At 58.5% G+C, this 21,782-nt stretch overlaps 1 protein-coding gene across 1 annotated transcript in view; it reads right to left on the minus strand.

Annotated features, from left to right (window-relative positions):
- Window positions 1-355: 355 nt before the first annotated feature.
- Window positions 356-21,782, minus strand: part of CDH3 (cadherin 3) — a 52,417-nt gene continuing 30,990 nt past the window's right edge. Inside the window, exons 6-19 of the mRNA XM_055145608.1 lie at window positions 14,907-14,992; window positions 14,329-14,454; window positions 14,002-14,157; window positions 13,760-13,904; window positions 12,623-12,798; window positions 12,154-12,282; window positions 11,143-11,328; window positions 8,195-8,436; window positions 7,863-8,008; window positions 6,527-6,751; window positions 4,251-4,457; window positions 3,229-3,359; window positions 2,520-2,666; window positions 356-1,086 (exon numbers count right to left, since the gene is read on the minus strand). Of these exons, the coding sequence (XP_055001583.1) occupies window positions 877-1,086; window positions 2,520-2,666; window positions 3,229-3,359; window positions 4,251-4,457; window positions 6,527-6,751; window positions 7,863-8,008; window positions 8,195-8,436; window positions 11,143-11,328; window positions 12,154-12,282; window positions 12,623-12,798; window positions 13,760-13,904; window positions 14,002-14,157; window positions 14,329-14,454; window positions 14,907-14,992 (2,312 nt within the window). The 3' untranslated portion in view covers window positions 356-876. The remainder of the gene's footprint in view (window positions 1,087-2,519; window positions 2,667-3,228; window positions 3,360-4,250; window positions 4,458-6,526; window positions 6,752-7,862; window positions 8,009-8,194; window positions 8,437-11,142; window positions 11,329-12,153; window positions 12,283-12,622; window positions 12,799-13,759; window positions 13,905-14,001; window positions 14,158-14,328; window positions 14,455-14,906; window positions 14,993-21,782) is intronic.

Raw genomic sequence — 21,782 nt, forward strand, 5'->3', positions numbered from 1 at the left:
CTTCTGGAACAGACCAGCGCCAGGGCTAGGCTGCGGGGGGAGAGGGGTGGGGGGGGGCAGTCTCACACCCGGGCTCAGACCCAACCCTGAGCGGGTCTCTCTGGGGGCTAGGAGCCAGGCTGGGCCGAAAGGGCAGGGATGCTGAGATGCCCCAAGGTCGGAGCACAAGCTGAGTGAGTGTATGAGCGGGTTGCATCTCCCCACTGGGCGCGCCCCTGTGAAAACCCCTCCAGGACGGCCCATTTCCAAGGGGGGGGGGTTGATCTGTGGCTCAAGGCTCCAGCAGTCAGGCGGCTGCTGAACAAGAAGCGTTCACAGCCCAGCATCTCTGGGAAAAGTTTCTTTAATAAAAAAAAGTCTTAGTACATTTACACGATTGTCATCACCCTTCATCTATCTACAGCTCAGTGGGGGAAATAAAAAACACAGGGCAGGCTAGATGCGCTGGCTATGAGGACGCAGGGATCCTCCCAAAGGGGCGTGGGGCCTGGGGGACAATGCTCGCCTGCGCCAGGGGGGACCCCGGGGGCTGGCTTGAACTCACCTTTAGGTTTCTGAAAAACGTATTAAAAATAAAAATAAAAATCAGACTGAGACGAGAGGCTTCCCTCAGGAGGCGGGTGTGTCCACTCAGAAAGCCGGTCCACACGGTGCCGACCCAGGACTCCGGCGAGGCCCTGGGGAGGTTTTTGGGGCAGCCTGTTGGGGGGGGGCGGGTGTCCTGCCGAGCTGGCACTGAGGGGCGCAGTCCCCTCCATCAGACAGGCTCAGAATCCAGCCCTAGGACGCCAGTCTCTGGCCTCCCCCCTTTGACTTGCTCAGTTGACGGGGCCATTTCTCAAGCTCGAGTCCTCGGCTGAGGCGGGGCCGGGGGGCCTAGTCGTCCTGGCCGCCCCCGTACATGTCGGCCAGCTTGCGGAAGCGGCTGCCCCACTCGTTCAGGTAGTCGTAGTCCTGGTCCTGGTCCGAGGCGGACGACGTGAGGGAGCTGAGGGAGGCCGCGTCAGAGCCGCTGCCCTCGTAATCGAACACCAGCAGGGAGTCGTAGGGCGGCGCCGTGGGGTCCGTGTTGGCTGCCTTCAGGTTCTGAGGGGACAGGGCGGAGGGTGAGGTGGCCAGGAGCGAAAAGGGGTACACAGGTGAGCCTGACTCCTGCCCCCCTGCTCAGATCTGCGAGGCTGAGAGGTACCAGGCCTACACGGTGGGCCAGAAGGGGAGGTGCTGACCCCCCCCCCAACCTCCGTCCTACAGCTGAGAAGCCAATGGCAACTTTTTGTTTTTGGGGCCACACCCAACAGTGCTGAGGGTTTACCCTGGCTCTGTGCTCAGGGACCGATCCCAGAGGGCTCGGGACCATCTGGGATTAGACCTGGGTTGGCTACGGGCAAGGCAAGCCCTACCCACTGTACTAACGCTCTGGCCCCCTCAAGTATAATTTTTTTTTCTTTGTGGGTCATTCCCAGCAATACTTGGAGGTTACTCCTGGCTCTGCACTCAGGAAATACTCCTGGTGGTGCTTGGGGGACCATATAGAGTGCCGGACATTGAACCCAGGTCCACCACGTGCAAGGCAAACGTCCTTGCCACTGTACTCTGTACTACTGGTCTAACCCCTCAGTGTAACTCTTTTTTGTTTGTTTGTTTGTTTTTGGGTCACACCTGGCAATGCACAGGGGTTACTCCTGGCTCTGCACTCAGGAATTACTCCTGGCGGTGCTCAGGGGACCATATGGGATGCTGGGATTTGAACCCGGGTCGGCCGTGTGCAAGGCAAACGCCCTACCCGCTGTGCTATCACTCCAGCCCCTCTCAGTGTAACTCTTGATTCCTCCACTGTCTGCTCCCCCAAACACACATGCACTTCATGAGTAAGAATCGGCTGCTGACTGGAAGCCTTCCGAGTTAACAGTCAACACACCTTTCTCTCTCCCCCTTCCTCTGTGACAGGGAGAGGGAGAGGCTGGGGCCACGTCTAGCTCTGCGCACGGCACTATATGTGGTGCAGGGACAGATGTCTGCTCCGTTCAGCAGACGAGAGGCAAGAGCCCCGAGTGCGGCACCGGTCCCCCGCACCTATTCTCAAGCCCTCTGCAAATGTGGGGATGGTTTCATTTTTGGTTTTAGGCCGCACCCAGTGGTGTTCAGGAGTTATTTCTGGCCTTGTGCTTGGCGGGGACCATTTGATGCTGGGGCTCAAACTCAGGCCCCTGGCCGGCAAGGCATGTGCCCAGCCCGCTATTCCATCTCTCCGGTTTTTGGTGGAGGGGGCACATCCAGCGATGCTCAGGGTTTACTCCTGGCTCTGCACTCAGGAATCATTCCTGGCGGTGCTTGACATGGGATGCTGGGGATCAAACCTGGGTCGGCCGCGTGCAAGGCAAAAGCCCTGCCCGCTGCACTACCGCACCGGCCCCTCGAGGCAGGGTTTTACGTAACCAGAACCAAGGCCAGCAGTTTCCCTCCCACAGCAGGCCCGTCCCGTGCTGCCTCTCGGGGGCTGCTGGGCCGGGCCGCCTCACCTCGATGATGAAGTTGCCAATCTCGTCAGGGTTGGCCGGACGGGGCCGGTACATGGGAGTGGGGATGAAAGTGGGCGCCACGTCGTTGCGGAGAACCACCTCCGGGCGCGCCTCCAGGCCCCGGTGCAGCTGCGTGATGTCATAGTCCTGTGGGCAAGTGCAGGAGTGCGGTGAGGAGAGACGGGGAGCTTGCTAGGCACGACCCATCCCCTGGACCGACGTCAGAGATTTCTGGTTCCCCCCTGCCCCGTTTTAGGGCCACACTAGCAGTGCTCAGGGCTTACTCCTGGCTCTGCACTTTGAGCACTCCTGGTGGCCTTGGGGAACCATTGGGGTGCTGGGGACTGAACAGAGGCCGGGGGTTGGCCGGGGGCAAGGCAGACGCTGTACCTGCATGGCTCTCTCTCTAGTCCCAGAGGTCTGAGATTTCTGAGTGCCCTGACCGGCACACACCCACACCCCAAAAGTAACAGGAGACCCCAAATCACTTGGGTCCACAGAGACCGGGGTCAGGTCTCTCGGAAGGGTACGGAAGGGCCATCGTGAGTGGACAGTGTCAGGACAGGTGCTGGTCAGCAGAGCTCACGGGGTGAGTGTGTGGATGCAGCTGCCCGAGAGGCGACCCCAGGCTCCCCGTCCCAAGCCCTCGCCCCTGCGCCCAACTGGTCCTCCTCGGCACCCCCCCTGGGCCCTGGCCCCGTTTGCCCACCTGGTCCTCCTCGCCGCCCCCCTCTTCGCCGTAGTAGAAGACGTTGTCGCGCGTGTCATCGTCCGGGAGCAGCAGGGGCTCCTTGACCTTCCGCTTCCTGCGCACCAGCAGCAGCAGCACGAGCAGGAGCACTGCGGGAGGGCGGGTGTGAGGCCGGGCCCCGGGGCCCACCTTCGCACCCTCCACGCTGCCAGCGCCCAGCACGCTCTCTCGGCTCCTTGGCTCCAGAGGAGCCCCAAGTGCCGGCAAAAACCACAGAAGCCCCCTCCCAGGGCCCCTCCGGCAGGCCCCCGGCCCCCACGGCACGCCCGTCCCCACCTAGGGCCCCTCGCGCCTGTGCAAGACCCCCGCTAAGCTCTGTGGGGAACGCAACCTGCCACGGAATCGCCCAGCAAGTGCGACTTTTTTCTTTAGTGTTTTTTTTTCCTGTGGCACCGTTGGGCCATACCCAGTGGTGCTCAGGGCTGACTCTTGGCTCTGTGCTCAGGGACCATGTACAAGAAGCTGGGATGCAGCCTGGGTCAGCTGCATGCACGGAAGCACTCTCCCCACTATGCTATTGCTCCAGCCCTCTTTTTCAATTTTTTGTTTTGGGGCCAACCCCCGGGTGATGCTCAGGGGTTACTCCTGGCTCTGTGCTCAGGTCATCTGCTCCCTGCACGGGATGGGAAGCTCTGGAGAGGCACCTGCCCAGAGCCTGAAATGCTGGGTGCCCAGCATACCCACTCCTTGGAGTTCACCCACACTCACTCCTTGGAGTTCACCCAGAAGCCCTGGAAGGCTGATCCACATCTCGACTGCCAGCTCTGCTGAGAGCATGAGTCCAACGGGGCCTGCGCTGGGTCACGCAGGTGCAGTCACCTGGGGTCCCCAAGGGCTGAACTGCCCGACACCTGAGGCCAGGCCGCACCTGCCAGCTCCACACTCTACCCCCGAGCCTGGCACCTTCTCAGGAGAAGGGCGCAAGGAGCAGACACCACGCCCGCTGGGGCCAGCCCTGGGAAGGGGGTGTGAGGACTCACGGAGCAGAGCCAGTACGGCCCCCAGGACGGGCAGGAGGAAGCCCCCTTTCCAGTGGTCGGGGCATTCCTCCACGTGGCCGTGACAGTCGCACACGGTGGCCCTGATCACCGTCAGCTGCTCCCTGTCGCCATGATCGGACAGGGCCAGGTGCACGTCGTACGTGTCCTGCTTCAGGAACTTCTTCAGGGACAGGGCGACAGCATCTCCTGCAGGGTACAGATGGCCACACACCATGAGCATCCAAGGAGGCGACAGTCGGGGACGCGAGGGCCCACGAGGAGAGTCCAGATGCATGCCTGGGCCAGGGGCCGACAGGCAGACAGCCGGACCCATCAGTGTGGAAAGGTTTTTTTATCATTGAGATAAAAAAAATTTTTTAGGTCAACATTGTCTTCTTTTTTTTTTTTAAGCAAAAACCAGGCCAGAGAAACAGTACAAGAGTTAAGTCACTTATCCTGCATGCAGCTAACCCCAGTTCAATCCCCTGACCATACACTGTCCCCAGAGCTTGTTGGGAGTGACCCTTGAGCACCACCAGGTGTGTCTCAAAGACAAAAGCAAAAATGGAAAAAAATAGGCTTGCTCTTTTGAGCCTGTGTTCTCCCTTTGAATACAATATCTCTTGCAGCTTTTTCCACTATGGCCAAAAAATAAAAGTTCTGGGGCTGGAGCGATAGCACAGCGGGTGGGGCATTTGCCTTGCACGCAGCCAACCCGGGTTCGATTCCCAGCATCCCATATGGTCCCCTGAGCACCGCCAGGGGTAATTCCTGAGTGCAGAGCCAGGATTAACCCCTGTGCATCACCAGGTGTGACCCCAAAAGAAAAGCAAGAAAAAAAGTTCTGAAGTTTTTTCATTTTCCTTTGTGGAGGACCCACTTAGGGTGCTCAGGAAGTGTGGGACCCCCCACTGCCAATTCTCAGCCACCAGGGAGATGCAAACTCCAGAGGATGCGGTGCTGCCTGGGCCAACCTGGGGGTGCTGAGGTGGAACCTGGGGTTCCCCCACAAAGCACGCGCTTCAGCCCCGACTGTCCGTCCCCGCAGCTGGCACGGCTGTCTGAAGCGCAGTTCGCACGGTTTCTCCAGGACGCTGCTCCTGCGTCCTCACCCGCCTGGGCCCCGGGCCCTCATTCCCTGATGCCCATCAGCGCCCTCTCATGCCTGGTGGCTCAGTGTAACCCGCCCCCCCCGCCAAGCCTCGTCCTCAGCATCGACAGGGATAGATTGAGAGGAGAGTGTGGAACTGTTCAATAAGGAAAGAGGAGAAGCAGCGGCACACAGGGGGGATGCGGCCGGGAGCTGGGCTCAAAGCCTGGTACCTTGGACGGGAGCTTCTGTGAGCCCTGGTTTCCCCATGTGCCCCTGGAGCTGGGGTGGGGTATGCGTGTGAGAGTGAGAGAAAGAGAGAGAGCTGGGTGTGTTAGAGACTTACATGCGAATGTATGTGTGTGAGATCCAGATATGAATCTGTGTGAGACCCAGATGTGTGTGAGAGACCCAGCTGTGGACCTGTGTGAGAGACCCAGCTGTGGACCTGTGTGAGAGACTTGGGTGTGTGAGAGAGTGTGAGTGTGTGACAGACCCAGGGGTGTGTGTGAGATGCCTGTGTGCGAGTGTATGTGAGACCCAGGTGTGAATCTGTGCAAAAGACCTGGGTGTTTATGAGTGTGTGTGAGAGAGAAGCAGGGGTGTATGAGAGACCTAGGTGTGAACCTGTGTGAGAGACCCAGGGGTGTGTGTGAGAGACCTGTGTGTGTGTGTGTGTGTGTGTGTGTGAGACACAGGTGTGAACCTGTGTGAGAGACCCAGGGGTGTGTGTGAGAGACCTGTGTGCGAGTGTGTGTGAGACCCAGGTGTGAACCTGTGTGAGAGATCCAGGGGTGTGTGTGAGAGACCTGTGTGTGAGTGTGTGAGAGACACAGGTGTGAATCTGTGAGAGACCCAGGGGTGTGTGTATGAGACTCAGGTGTGAATCCATGGGAGAAACCCGGGTGAGTGTGTGAGAGACCCAGGGGTGTGTGCGAGAGACCTGTGTGTGAGTGTGTGTGTGTAAGACGACTCAGGTGTGAACCTGTGTGAGACCCGAGTGTGTGTGTGTGTTGGAGACCCAGGTGCCCACACCTGCCCGCAGTCAGTTGTCCCCAGGCGGCTGGGTCCCCAGGCTCTCTGTGGGACACGGGCTCTCCCGCCCTCCCGCCGGGGCCTCAGTTTCTCCACCCGCGCGGCCGAGAGGCCGGGAGGGGGCTCCAGGGGCCAGGCCGGGCGCGGTTACCTCTGTCGCTGACCTCGGCGCTCCAGGAGACGTCGGAGTCGTGCGCCAGGCGCGCGCGGAAGGGCGCCGTGTGGGGCGCCAGGTCGCGGTCGGTGATGTTCAGCACCTGCAGCGCGGGGTCCCGGTTGCAGATGGTGATGTGGCGGGGCTCGGGCACCGGGCCGTGGTCGTTGACGTCGATGAGCGTCAGCAGGAGCGTCCCGGTGCCGGTGGTGGCGGGGCTCCCTGTCAGCAGGCGAAGCGCGCCCGGTTCAGCCCCGGGTTCGGATCCCCGCGTGCCGCCCGCTCGGCCTCGCCGGGTCCGCGGGCTCGTCAGCGCCGCCCAGTGGCCACTTCCCGCCCGGTCCCCGGCGCAGGGCGGAGACCCAGGCGCGAACCTGGCGGGGCCTCCGGGCCCTGCAGTGTGTGGCCAAGGCAGGCAGGGCGCGCTCAGCCACTCACGCGTGGGGAAAACGCCCCGTCCAGGCTCGGGGACCCATAGACTTAGGCTGTAAAGAGTCCTTTTTTTTTTTTTTGCCACACCTGGCAGTGCTCAAGGGTTAGTCCTGGCTCTGCACTCAGGAGTTACTCCTGGAGGGACCCGGGGGACCATATGGGATGCTGGGGATCGGACCTGGGTCAGCTGCCCGCAAGGCAAGCACCTTCCCTGCTGTACTCTTGCCCAGGCTCCCCCAGGGGCAGTCTTAGAATAGCCCCTGAACACAATCGGATGTGGCCTCCGAACTAAACACAATCTCCCCCGAAACTCAAAACAAAACAGACTCTTCTAGCGTGGGAAACAGCTCAGCAGTGAACATACCCCCCGCCACGTAAAGTTCTGCAGCGCATATGCACCTATGTGCATCTGCCCCTACACACCCCCCTCTCCCTTGGGGTAGGGGCCTGGCCTTGGACATGGACAATCTGGGTTGGATGCCCAAAGCCCAATATGGTCCCATGAGCCCCGCCAAGAGTGATCCCTGAGCACCACCCTGCCCCCAAAACAAAACAAAAACAAAAAACCAAGGCTGGACTGATAGTACGGCAGGGAGGACATTTGCCTTGCATCGGTTGACCCAAGTTGGATCCCTGGCATCCTATATGGTTCCCCGAGCACCACCAGGAGTAATTCTTGAGTGCAGAGCCAGGAGTAACCCCTGAGTATTGCCAGCTGTGACCCAAAACAACAGCAATGACAACAAAAATGTCTCCTGAAGATCCCTCTGATCTTCCAGATTAATTTGCAGAGGGCCTCCCGCCCCCACAAACATCAGGTGCTGTCACGTCACTGGGAGAACCACAGGTGCCCATGTGGTTCCTGTGTGGTACTGTGTGGTGGCCCAGAGGAAGCTCATACCGTCATCTGTGGCCAAGACCGTGACTTGGTAGATGTTGTCCCTCACGAACTGCTCATCCTCGCGGTCCAGGCCGCCGGCAGCAGTGACCTGCCCGCTGTCGGGGTCCATCGTGAGCCACCCGGCCGGGTCTCGCAGGATGCGGTAACTGGGAGGCAACGGTGATTAACTGTCAGAAGCCGCCTCATGCCGCCAGAAGACAACATGGGGGTCTGCCAGCAGGGTCCCAGGAAACGCCCCCAGCCCAGCGCAGGGGAGAGTGCAGGGGGCTAGTGGGAGGGGGCGGGCGTGGGCACACCGACCCGCTCTCCTTCCCGATGCCCGTGGTGCCTACCTGATTTTCTGAGTCCCCCGATCCGGGTCCTGTGCAGTGTAGACGCACACGGGCTCCCCAGGGCCCACGTCCTCCGCGACTTCCACCACCCTGGAGGGTGGCACAAACTCGGGGGCCTCGTTCATGTCGTCCACAAGGACCACGACGGTGGCCGTGGAGGTGGGGAGCTTCACAACGAAGGGGGTCTCATTGGTCACCTCCACGGACAGGCTGTACTGGCTCTTGGTCTCGAAGTCCAAGCCCTGGGGGCAAAGAGGAGGAAGGCCCTGAGCGGTCAAGCAGAGAGGGGGCCCCGGGCGGGGCACGGGGGAGAGAACCAAGGGCTCGAGCCCCACAACAAGCTTGTGGCCTCTTCCCTGGGACATCAATCACCCCAAAACGTGACTCCACCCTCGGGGGTGGCCGAGCACTGTCGGGAGTGCGGCTGTGGCACTGGCGGGTCTGGGCGGGGACAGCCAGGCTGTCCCGCTCCCCACGTGACTCGGCCACCCTTCTCGTTGTGGAAGGTCTGTTTAGCGTTAGTCTAGAATGCGTCTTACACGCCCACATTTCTGGTGTGGTTTTAATATAAACCGGATCTTCTAAGAACTCGACTTCTGAGGGGATCTCCTAATTTGATTTGTTCGTGCCTGTTCCTAAGAGCCGTCTGGAAAGACCGCAGTGTGGTGTGGTGGGGCACGTGTGGTGGGCCGGGGCCAGCTGCGGTCCGTTCGGGTTTGGACACACGCACCGGCCTGTCAGCACATCTTCGGCCAGAGCTGGCCCAACTGTTTACAGACTGGAACTTTAAAATTTTTTAAAAAACAGAACCAGCACGGGGCTGGAGCAATAGCACAGTGGAGTAGGGTGTTTGCCTTGCATGCGGCCGACCCAGGTTCAATTCCCAGCATCCCATATGGTCCCTTGAGCACCACCAGGGGTGACTCCTGAGTGCAGAGCCAGGAGTAACCCCTGTGCATCGCCGGGTGTGAACCAAAAACCAAAAAAAAACCCAAAAAAACAAAAAAAACAAACAGAACCAGCACATTTCCCCTCTATTTTACACCGCGTGCACTCCATTTCTTTAGAGCGAGGGCCCGGAGAGGCAGCACAGTGTGCAGGGCGTTTGCCTGGCATGTGGCTGATCTGGCTTGAGCCCCGGAACCCCATGTGGTCCCCTAAGCCCAGCCGGGAGTGACCCCAGATTTCAGAGGCAGGAGCAACCCCTGACCACTGTGTGTGCCCCTCCCCTGAATTACATAGAAGTTAGGTTAGTTATAAGCAAATTTTATTTCATAAAGTGAAAGGGGAAAAATTATACAAAGAATTTGTTGCATGAAAAAAGACTATCCATTTTTTTTTTTTTGCTTTTTGGGTCACACCCGGCGATGCACCAGGATTACTCCTAGCTCTGCACTCAGGAATTACTCTTGGTAGTGCTCAGGGGACCATATGGGATGCTGGGAATCGAACCCGGGTAGACCATGTGCAAGGCAAATGCCCTACCTGCTATCGTTCCAACCCTGAATATCCATGTCTTTAAAAAAATGTTTTGGGGAGGCTGGACCATACTGATGGGTTTGGGGGGATTCTCCCAGTTCTGCTTAGGGTTACTCCCGGCAGTGCTCAGGGGACCATGTGGTGATGGGGCTTAACCTTGGGTCAATCTCATATAAGGCAAACCTCTTAACCCCTGTACGATTCCTAAGAACCGAAGACAACCTTTAAAATGCTCCCGTGATTTGAATTTTATTTATTGGCAGGAGTAGGTGGGACTGGGTCATATCCAGTGGTGCTCAGGGGCCATTCCTGACTCTTTGCTTGGAAGTAACCCCTGGTGGTGCTCAGGGGACCACATGCAGTTCTGGGGACCAAACTGGGGTCGGATGTTGGGATGCAAAGCAAGCACCCGAACCCCTATACTATCTAATCACCTCAAATACTTAGTTTGTTCTGCTTTGTTTTGGTTTTGGGTCACACCTGGTGATGCACAGGGGTTACTCCTGGCTCTGCACTCAGAAATCACCCCTAGCGGTGCTCAGGGGACCATATGGGATGCTGGAAATCGAACCCGGGTTGGCTGTGTGCAAGGCAAACGCCCTACCTGCTGTACTATTGCTCCAGCCCCTGGGATTGAACTATGTTTAAGGCCAGTGCCTTCCCCATGGCACTAGCTCTCTGCCCCCCCCCCCCACAATGCTCTTTAAATAGAAGACAATCTTAAATACAATCTTGAATAAAATGTAGCACCATCAGAACACATGTGGGAGGCCCTGAATTCAACTGCTGGCACCGCAAAACAACAACAAGACAAAACCTGCAGTTAAACACCCAGGCTTGACTCTGGCACTGCATGCTTCTCAGAGCACCATTAGGGGCTACCCTTGAGCACAGAGCCAAGGTGGTCCCAAAACAAAACAATAAAGTTATAAACTGCTTCTTAAACTAGGCCATTTTTCACGGTAAGTTGGAAGGAGGCAAAATAAATCAGAGATAGACTTGTCTTCCTAGAGCACCAATTTTATGCAAAGACAATGGGATCTTACCATTGAGTTATTTATTTGGTTCTGGGATCACACCCCGCAGTGCTCAGGACTTACTCGTGGCTCTAAGCTCAGGGATCACTCCTGGCGGTGCTTGGGGGACCTGGGATGCTGGCGGTGGGACCCGGGCTGGCCGAGTGCAAGGCAAGCCCTTTACCTGCCGACTCTGGCTTCCGCCTGTCCCTCTAGGCAAGGTAACGCATTTTGCACTCAGACACATCACTGAGCTGTGGAGCAAGGCAACAGCGGCTCTCTGTGTGGAAAGGCTGACAGGAGGCAGCCACAGACCCGAGGTGGGGGTGCGGAATGCTCCGATATATCCGAGACTCGCCTACTTGATGAGGGGTCAGGTGTGAACTAAGGGAAGCCCCAAACAAGGAAGATGGAAAGTGCTAGGGGCCCAGGAGGGGGCGCCCAAGGACTCACCTTGCTGGTTGTCAGGACCCCCTGGTTGCTCTCAGGGTCGGTGGTGATGGAGAAGTGGCCCTCATCGTCACCACCCACGATGCGGTAGGTGGCGCGCCACGCCGGAGAGTTGGGGATGTCCAGATCGGTCACCGTCAGCCTCTGCACCTCCTGACCCACGGTGTTCTCGGGCACGTGAGCCTCGTACTGGGGGAGGGAGAGGGCCAGAGTGTGGTCAGACCCGAGGCAGGCCACTCGCCCATCAGCTCCAGGGAGCCGCTGCCCCTCCTCCTCTCTGGGGCGAGACCACCTGGCCCACGTCACTGGCTTCTGGCCCACCACGGGGCACAGACCATGCCCTGGTGGGGCCGCTTTCAGGACTCACTCCTGGCAGGGCTCAGGGCACCAAGCAGGGTGCTGGAGGTCAAACTGGAACTGAACTAGTGCAAGGCAGAAGCCTCCCCTCTGCACATGCTCTCTGGCCCTCTGCTGCTTATTGAAGTGACTTCTGGGTTTGTTTTTTTTTTTTTTCTTTTTGGGTCACATCCAGCGATGCACAGGGGTTACTCCTGGCTCTGCACTCAGGAATTACTCCTGGCGGTGCTCAGGGGACCATATGAGATGCTGGGAATCGAACCCGGGTCGGCCGTGTGCAAGGCAAATGCCCTACCCGCTGTGCTATCACTCCGGCCCCTTGAAGTGACTTCTCTATCAGGCACGCACTATGGCGCCAGGATGGTGTTAAGTTGAACCTAAGAGGTCCAGGTTCGATGCCCAGACTGCGTGATCCCCTGAGCATAGCCACGTGTGCCCCCCACCAAAAACTTTGCCAAAAAGCTGCCTTTTCTTTTTAATTATAATCTCTACTTTACAGATTAGGAAGTGGGGCACAGAGAGGGCAAGCAGTCTGAGTAAGGGAACACAGCTAAAGAGGGGTGGCACTGGTGCTTGAAGGCAGGCAGGCTGGTTTCGGGGTCTCACAGGCCAGGGAAGACCTTGGCGGTTCATCGCCCGGGGAGAACGGGGCCTTACCTCCTGGGGCTCGAACATGGGAGGGTTATCGTTGGCGTCGAGGACCTCCACGATGGCCACGGCGGTGGTGGTGGAGCCGTTGCCGTCCATGTCTGTGGCCTGCACGGTCAGCGTGTACTCGGGGACTCTCTGTGGAGGGGTGGGGGTCACTGGGAGTCCGAGCCGGGGTTCTCGGCCTCGGGAGGGGTGCTGGGGAAGGGACCGCCCCTGTCTCTCCCGTCAGCCGTGATGCTTCCACTCAGTGCTCGAGGGGGAGGGGCGCGGGGAGAGGGGGACTGTGGGGACCCCCTGGGCCTGGTACTGGCCCCCAAGGACCAGTTTGGGTGAAGGCATCAGCTAGCAATGAGGCGGCCTGCCGCCTGCCCCTCACTCCTGGCTGACCTGGGCCCCCACTGCATGGTGCAGGGCTTGGGGCGGGGGAGGGGGAGGAGCCTGGGGAGGCGGGGCACCTGTGCCTGGGGCCACCCACCTCCCGGTCCAGGCCACTGGAGATGACGCTGATGGTGCCCGTGCTCCGGTGCACGGTGAACATGAGGGCATGGGGGTCCTTGGGCTCCTGGCTGTGGATGGAGTAAGCGACCACCCCGTTGTAGGTGTGGATGGCATCGTCCTCGTCCGTGGCCGTCACCTGCATCACAGAGGTGCCTGTGGGGAGGCGAGGGGATGCATGAGGCGCCCTCCGCCCCCCGCCTCCCCCTTCCCCTGCTCACACACTCGGTGTCATCTCCTGCCTCGTGACATAGACGGGAGCCAGAGCCCTGCCTTAGACCCTGCACTGGAGGTGGGGTCCAGGCCCGACGGGGGCCCCTCAGGCCGTGGGACTGAACCCTGACAGCCTGCAGGCCATGTCCCGATCACCCACCTCCCAGTGACAAGGGCGCTGGCAAAACCACCAGGGGAGCTTGGGCGGAGCCAAGCACAGGGCAAGGACAGACGGACCCTGACGCTGGGGTGCAGCACCCGAGGTTTCCGAGCCTAATGAGAAAAGGAGCTGTCTAAAGTACTGAGCCACCCGGTTCTATACAAAAATATAAATTACTGATTAATTTTCTTTTTCTTTCTTTTTTTTTTTTTTTTGCTTTTTGGGTCACACCTGGCAATGCACAGGGGTTACTCCTGGCTCTGCACTCAGGAATTACTCCTGGCGGTGTTCAGGGGACCATATGGGATGCTGGGAATCGAAACCGGGTTGGCCGCGTGCAAGGCAAATGCCCTACCCGCTGTGCTATTGCTCCAGCCCTTTTTCATTGTTTTTTGGACAGGTGCACAGTGATGCACAGGGCTGCCCCAGGCTCTGTGCTCAGGGGTCACTCCTGGCGGTGCTCGGAGGAACATACGGGGCCAGGGATCAAACCTGGCTCGCCTTCGAGGCGAAAGGTCTACATGCATACTATTGCTCCGGCCCCAGGGGGGAGGTGATTTGGTCCAGTGCTCGTGAGCCCTTCCTCGATCCGTGCCCCGGAGACCACATGGCGTGCCAGGGCTGGAGCCGGATCTCGGCCACAGCGGTGCACTAAGGCCAGCGCCCTGCCCACTGTCCTACGGCTCCAGCCCCGGGTCCAAGAGTGCGCCCCACGGTGAGACGTGTGTCCGGCTGTCCTCGTACCAGGCAATACCCCCTCGGAAACGCCCCCTCGGAAGACCTCCTGGGTGAACTGGGGCTTGTGGTCGTTCTGGTCTGTGACGATGACGGAGATGTTCATGGGCTCTTCCACGGAGGCCCCGTTTTCCGACACGGCGTGGCCAAAGAGCTGCGGGTGCAGAGGTCAGGGGTCAGCCCGGCACAACGACCCCTGCCCCCGCCCCACCCCGCCTGCCCCCAGGGCCTGCTCCTCGTGGGTGACTCACCTCATACTTGGCGATCTTCTCCCGGTCCAGAGGCTTGTTCAGCAGCAGCCAGCCTGTCTCCTTCTCGATGGTGAAGACGCCCTCAGGGGGGCTGTCCGCCCCGGGCCCCGTGATGCTGTAGAAGATCTTGGTGCCCCTGTCCTTGTTGGACTTGAGCTGGAAGCGGGTGGACACGGAACTGACTCGGGGACCTACTACTCACAGCAGGGGGCGCAGGGCACCCCGGGTGGGGCCTTGCCTTGGCAGTCCCGTGCTCCCCGGGGACCCCCCCCGTCCCGTGTCCACCCTCTGCATGAGGGTGTCCGCAGCGTCCTGGCCCTGGCGTACCTGATTCAGCCTCTGGGGGAAGGGCCCTTTGCCATTCTCGGAGACAGAGATCGGGGGCACCACCCACTCCCTCTTGCGTCGTCGTAAGACCCGGCTGGTGAGGGAGGGCGGCGAAGCTTCTCTGTCCTGCAAGGAGAGTGGATGTGTCAGGCAGAGGGGCCATGACGGACTCCTCCAACACACTCTAGTCTAGTGGGGGGGGATCACCCCAGACAAGGCAAGAGCCGTACCCGCAGCAGTCTCCCTCCCTGTCCCCCAACCTTTTCTGTTTTGGGTTCTGCACCAGACTGGTGATACCGGATAATATGGGAAAGAAGGAAAGGGAGGTGGGATAAGGGATCCAGGCGCACCCCCTCACCACGCCCCAAACCCAGCTGGCTGACTCTCTGGCGCCCCCACCTGGGGAATCTGGCGGCACTACACTACTTAGAGCCTCACCCAGGCCAGCTGAGGGCTCCAGGCCTGCCTGAGGCTGCCCAGGAATGGGGACTTGGCTCAGGCTGGCCACTGGGCAGTAGCCATCTGGACCTGCACAGAGCACAGTCTTCCTGCTCCCTGCCGGTGAGCTGACGTTTTACCTGGACTGCTCTGCGGTTCAGCTCACTGAAGCGGGGGCTGGTCTCAGGGAGGGTGGGCTTCTGCTCTGAGCATCCTGCATAAGCCACTGTGGAGAGAAGAGAGGTTAGGTAGGTGGGCTGGCAGCTCCCGGCCAGGCTTCCCCAGGAGGAACAAAACTCAACTGGTGCCCTGACCAGCCCCGTGCCTAGGTGCGTGCCATGCAGGCTGAGGGGCGTGGAGAGCTGGCTCAAGCTGGCCTTTAAGGCCGGCAGGCCAGTGGAACTGTGGGTGTGTGGGCTGAGACCAAGGTCACAGAGGTCTCAGGAGCCAGGGATGAAGGAAGTTTGACCCTTGGTGCTTTCGGTCCCCAGAGCTCGCTAGGAATGGGCAAGAGGGCCAGGAGTAAGCCCTGAGCACTGCTGGACGTGGCCCTGAACTTGCTCCTGCCACTAGTCACACACACACACACACAACCCCCCCCCCCCACCAGGTCATTAGGCACCGAGTACATGATGCAAATCCAATCATAACACGCTGACACTTCACACACAGGAGGGCGACCTTGTTGGGGAGCTGGGGGGCTACTTGCAAATAGGAAGATAGCCAGAGACACTTGTACACCAATTCCCACTGCCTCATTACGCACAACAGCCAAAAGACGGAAACCACCCCAGTCCGTCAAGAGGCGAACAAAAAGAATCTGGCACGCGCTCCGAACAGAGTTAGTCACCCTTTAAAGGAACAAAGCTCTGACGCATGCTACAATATGGAGAAGCCTTGAAAACAGGACAAACAAGTACTGCATGGCCGAGCTCCACCAGATTTATGGAGAAAGTAAAACAGAGGTTGTGCTGGGCGAGAGTAGGGAGGGGCAGAGTTCTGCTACTAGATGGGAGTTTCTGTTTGGGACCATAGGAGGATCCTGAGACAGATAATGGTGATAGTTGGACAACAACATAGAAGCACTTTTTTTTTTTTTTTTTGCTTTTTGGGTCATACCTGGTGATACACAGGGGTTACTCCTGGCTCTGCACTCAGGAATTACTCCTGGCGGTGCTCAGGGGACCATATGGGATGCTGGGGTCGGCCACGTGCAAGGCAAACACGCTACCCGCTGTGCTATTGCTCCAGCCCCAATGTAGAAGCACTTAATATTTTGCCACAGTAATATACACTTTTCAAAGTACAGGCGTGACAAAGGAGTGTAAATTGGGATAGTTGCCTTGCAACACCATTTGACAGAATTTATGGATTATGCACATTTCCCCCCAAAATCCAGCAGAGTGGAGAGAACATGGGTCTGCAGTCTATACCGCAAAGTGAATCAGGGGCTGAGCCAGAGTAGGAAGAGTAGGGCACCTGACTTAGATGCGGACAACCTGGGTTCGATCCCCAGCATCCCAGATGGCCCCCTAAGTCTGCCAGGAATGATCCTGAGTACAGAGCCAGGTGTCACCTGAGCATCGCTAGTTGTGCCACCCCAAAACCAAAACAAAACAAGGTGAATCAGCCCCAAGAACATGTGAACGGCCGGATGTCTCCTAAAGACACAGGTTAGTACAAACGCTTTCATTGAGAGGCTGCCATGGACACGAGGTTCCAAACCGGGCAAAACCAATCTGGGTGAAAGAAGGACTTGAGCCATAGCACAGCAGGTAGGGCGTTTGCTTTGCAGGAGACTGACCATGGTTGGACCCCTGGCATCCCACATTGTCGCTGAGTCCTGCTGGCAGTGATCCCTGAGCAGAGCCAGGGGTAAGCCCTGAGCACTGCACTGGGTTTGGCCCCAAAACAAAACAAAAAAAAAAACAAAGAAAAAAAAAAAGGTAAGATCTTACCCTACCTGGGGTGGGGCGGGGGCGGATCGGAGAGTGGAAGAGGGAGAGGGGGCTCCAAGCCTCCCCCGAGACCTCAGGGGCTGGCTCGCCTCCTTCTGCCTCACTCCATCACCCAGTGGGGATTTCCAGGAGGTTCTCTGCGTCCTGCTGGTCCAGGAAGGTGCTCTAATGGGTTCTTTCACTTTCACGCTATTTCTTTGTTGCCTCTCACCAAGCAGGCTCACACTTTCTCCCCTGAAGCCGGTGAAAGTCACTGTGCTTGGCCTCAGGTCTGCGGCTCTGGCAGGCTGCACTGGCTCGTGGCTCGGTGAGGAGCAAGCAGGGGCCGCCCCTGGGACTAGGACCGCATCTTCCACCAAGAGTTTGTTTTTATTTTTATTTATTTTTTTGCTTTTTGGGTCACACCTGGCAATGCACAGGGGTTACTCCTGGCTCTGCACTCAGGAATTACCCCTGGCGGTGCTCAGGGGACAATATGGGATGCTGGAAATCGAACCCGGGTCGGCCGCGTGCAAGGCAAACGCTCTACCCGCTGTGCTATCGCTGCAGCCCCTTTCCACCAAGAGTTTGTTCTTTCCCTTTTCCCTTGGTTTTTAGGGCCCTACCCAACAGTGCTCAGGAGATCATCTGTGGCACATGTGCCAGGCAAACACCTCGTGCTGTTGACATCTGGCCCGAGGCTGACTCTGCAATGAGCACCATGGGATCATGCTCTTCCCAGCCTCTGCCCATACTCTTCACTTATGGTTTCCTGAGCAGCACCAGGAGCAAGCCTGAGCACTGAGCCAGGAGCAGCCCCTGAGCACTGCTTGGTGTGGCCCCCAAATTACAGATAAATGTACTCTACGCTAGTATGATGAAATTTACGTTTATTTATTTTGGTGTTTGGGCCAAACCCGGTGATGCTCAGGGGTTACTCCTGGCTCTGCACTCAGGACTTAAACCTGGTGGTACCTGAGGGATGTCAGGGTGGAACCCAGGTCAGCTCCATGCAAGGCAAATGCCCTCTCCACTGTATTACTCAGCTCTGGCCCTGTTTACATTTATTTTTCAGAATCCCCTTTCCCTTTGCTTTCTACACTCGTGGCCATGGCGCTCTCGAACAGCTGCCTGCCCGCTGCCTGCCAGGTGTCCCAGAGGCAAGCACTGGGAGCATGTGGGCAGGGCTGGGATGGAACTCAGGATGCAAGGCGGGTGTTTCACTGCCACTGGAGCCAACCCTGCCCAGGGCAAGGCTGAGCTTAGGGTCAGGAGTAAGTCCTGAGCACATAAGATATGTTCCCCCCTCCCCGACCCGCTCTGTGCCCAGGAAACATTCCTGGCAGGGCTGGGGAGACCATCTGTGGTACCAGGGATGGAGCCCAGGCCAGCCACATGCAGGGCTGTACCACCTCTCCGGCCAGGAACCTCTTGATTGGCATCATTTAGGGGTTTTCCAGGCCAAGGGACTAGTGAGACCACCTCAGGCTGCTTAATTTAGGAGAGTGATTGTTAATGGGAAAATTCTTTTGTTTGTTTTGGGGCCAGACTTGGCAGTGTTCAGGGATCACTCCTGGCAGGCTCAGGGGACCAGATGAGGTGCCTGGGATTGAACCCCAGTCGACTGTGTGCAAGGTAAACACCTGACCCACTGTGCTGTCGCTCTGGCCTCCCTGAGAGAATTCTTAAGAATAGGGACTTGCCCCCATTTTATTTTATTTTGCTTTTTGGGTCACACCCAGCGATGCACAGGGGTTACTCCTGGCTCTGCACTCAGGAATTACTCCTGGTGGTGCTCGGGGGACCATATGGCATGCTGGGGATTGAACCTGGCTTGGCCGCGTGCAATTCAAACACCCTACCCTTGTGCTATCACACCAGCCCCCGCCCCCATTTTAAAAACAGCCCTCTTCCTATTTAATTAGTTATTTAGGTTTTGCGGGTCATACCCAGGGGTGCTCAGGTCTTACCCCTGGCAGGGCTCAGGGCACCCTATGTGGTGTCTGGGACTGACCCAGGCTGGAGGCACAGCAAGTGCGCTGCCCACGGCTCTGCCTGGTCCTCTTCCTCCTCAGCAACCAGCTCCTGCCAGGGAAGTGCCAGCCATCTCCCTGAGTGAGCAAGCCCTCACCAGCCACCCAGCAGGAGAGGAGGGCAACGGATGACACCCCTCTTACTCAGAAGCCTTCACCCCCCAAACTCTGAGAGCTGCCAGGAGCCGAGAAGCCTCTTCTCTGAGCTCCGCCCCCACAGGAATGCACCGTGTACTTTGCCAGTATCTGCTCTGACCTAGCTCCAAACACCGGCAGCCCAAGGTTCAGGCTGTTCGCCCACACTAGAGGCGGGGGGCCGAGCAACGCCGAGAAGACACGGACAGAGCCAGGTGTCTGCTGCGACAGGGAGGGGCCCAGGAGTCTAGCCCAGCCCGGCTGGAGGCGCGGTATCAAGGGGCACGGGCCAAGCCGGCGGGGCCAGGCTCCCAGACCCCCAAACAACACGTGAGGGTCGCACCTTCATACTTCCCACCTGGGAAACAGGTCAGGGAAGCAGGGACCACAGCGAGGGAGCCGCAGGCTTGGCTTTTGAGTCCGGGGAACAAGACGGGGAGCAGCCGGGGCTGGGGGCTGGGTTCCAATCCCGACGGCAGGGGCACTGGGAAGCCGTGTCCTCCTGTGGGAAAAGGCAGGGCCTGCCTCCTGAGGTGGCAGAGCTAAAGGCCCAGGGCCAGACCCTCCCCAAACTGTCCATGAATCATACCTTTAGCCTAGTCAGCAAACGCTTTACATACCCTCCCCATCGACCGATGTTTCTTTTTTTTTTCTTTTTGAGTCACACCGGCAAAGCACAGGGGTCACTCCTGGCTCTGCATTCAGGAATTACCCCCTGGCCGTGCTCGGGGGACCATATGCGATGCTAAGAATCGAACCCGGGTTGGCCGCATGCAAGGCAAACGCCCTTCCCGTTGTGCTATCACTCCAGTTCCAACTAATGTTCTTGACTTTGAGTTCAGGCCCGTGTCTCCACCTCAGAGAAGCCATCGACCTGGGGAAGGAACACGGGGAAGGAGCAGCCGCTCTGTGGGGAGGGGGCTCTCAGGCCGGACGGCCGTGCAGGGAGCCCCAACCCACATTCGGGAGGGATACTCTGAAGGGGGTGCAGGCGGGCACTGAGCTGCCCAGGAAACTTGCCGAGGCACCAGTAGGAACACGACCAGCTTCCCTGTGAGCCATGAGTCACGGCACGGCTGGTAAATGGTACGCCCCGGGGTGGGCATTACCACTTCCTCCCAGGTTCTTCCTGGCACCACTGGCTGGCATCACTGGTTTCAAAGTGAACTGGGTCTGGAGCCAGGTCCATCACAGCAGCTTCTGCTCCTGCCCCACCTTCCAACCACTGACTCCAGAAGGCCCCGGCTCCCGGCCAAGTGCTGGTGCATGAACGGGCTTGTGGCAAACTCTCTGGGGCAAGCTGACGAGCTCACGGGGCGACGGTTCAGACGGTGAGACTGGAAGAGGGCCCTAAAAATAGCTCGGACTTCCACACGTGCCTTCGGCAAGGTCACGGCTTTAGACTCAGTTTCTCCCGCAGAGACTCAGTCACGGAGCAGAGCAGGTCAGCGCGGGAGCAAGACACAGTGAAAGCTCTCAGGCCTCAGCTGGAACGGTTCCTGGAGCGTTGCTGGGGAAGGGTGCTAGCAGCCTGGACTCTCCCAGAGAACGGAACTGAAGCCGAGACCAGGGCAGCACGCACGCGCCAAGCGGGGGGGGGGGGGGGCGGGGGGGTTCAGAGAAGGCGGGTGTGGGCCTCCGCCCGGAGGGGGCTCTTGACCTGCACGGGACTGAGCCAGGATGGGGGCTGAGGATGTGCTCTGCTCTCCCCAAAGGCCACCTGCGGGTCGGGGCAGAGGACAGTGGGTCCACCCGGGCGGCATCCCTGACACCCCAGATGGTCCCAGAGCCCGCCAGGAGTGAACTCTGAGTTGACAGGCAGGAGTAAGCCGTGAGCACCACTGGGAGGGCCTCCACCCTCCAAACAAACAAAAAGACCACCCTGCCACCTGACCTGGGGCCACAAGCAATCCTGGGCTTGGGGAGATGCTGAAAAAAAAGAAAGATTTTTGAAGAGACTTCAAAGAACAGCCGGCAGCTGGGCTGAGAATTCGCCCCAGGCTTTTCTCCCCGTCCCGTTCCCCCCCCCCCCCCCCCCCCCCCCCCCGTGTGCTGGGACTGTCTTTTGGTGGTGTCGGGGAGTAAATCCAGGTCTCAGCATACCAGGAGACTGCCCTACGACCTCGCTGCGTCTCGGGCCTGCCTTCTTTCCTCCCTCCTTCCTTCCTTCTTTTTTTTTTTTTAAATTTATTTTGGGCATTTGGGGGGCTATACCTGGCAGTGCTTAGCGCTTACTCCTGGCTCTGCACTCAGGGATCACTCCTGCAGGGGCTTGGGGGACCATATGAGGTAGCGGGAAGAATCAAACCCAGGTCAGTTGTGTACAAGACAAATGCCCTGCCCGCTATACTATCGCTCTGCCCCTTTCCTATTTTTTCTCCTTTCCTTCTGACCCAAATTATGTCATCTTCTTCCTTCTTTTTCTCCCTTGGAAGGGGGGAGGGGAGAGAGAGAGGGAGGAAGGGAGAGAGAAAGAGAGCGAGAGAGAGGGAGGGAAGGAGGGAGAGAGAGAGAGGGAGGGAGGGAGGGAGGGGGAGAGGGAGGGAGAGAGAGAGAGAGAGAGAGAGAGAGAGAGAGAGAGAGAGAGAGAGAGAGAGAGAGAGAGAGAGAGAGATGTGTGTGTGTGTAATACTAAGAGATCAACCAAGGGCCTCACCCAGCAAGACAGTCACTTTATCACTGAGCTACATCCTTGGCCCACTTTGTTATTGTTGTGGGGTTCATTTCTGGCAGTACCGGGGGTCCAGCAGAGCTGGAGGGGGGTATGGATACAGTGTCAGCAGTCAAACGCAAGGTCTAACACATGTCAGGAACTGTGGCTCTACCATCTGAATCACACATCTCACACATTTTTATTACATATATATGCATGCACTTGATCACTGAACTACATCCAGTCTTGCCTGCTTTC

Source organism: Sorex araneus, chromosome 8 (genome assembly GCF_027595985.1).
Source record: "Sorex araneus isolate mSorAra2 chromosome 8, mSorAra2.pri, whole genome shotgun sequence".
NCBI lineage: Eukaryota > Metazoa > Chordata > Mammalia > Eulipotyphla > Soricidae > Sorex > Sorex araneus.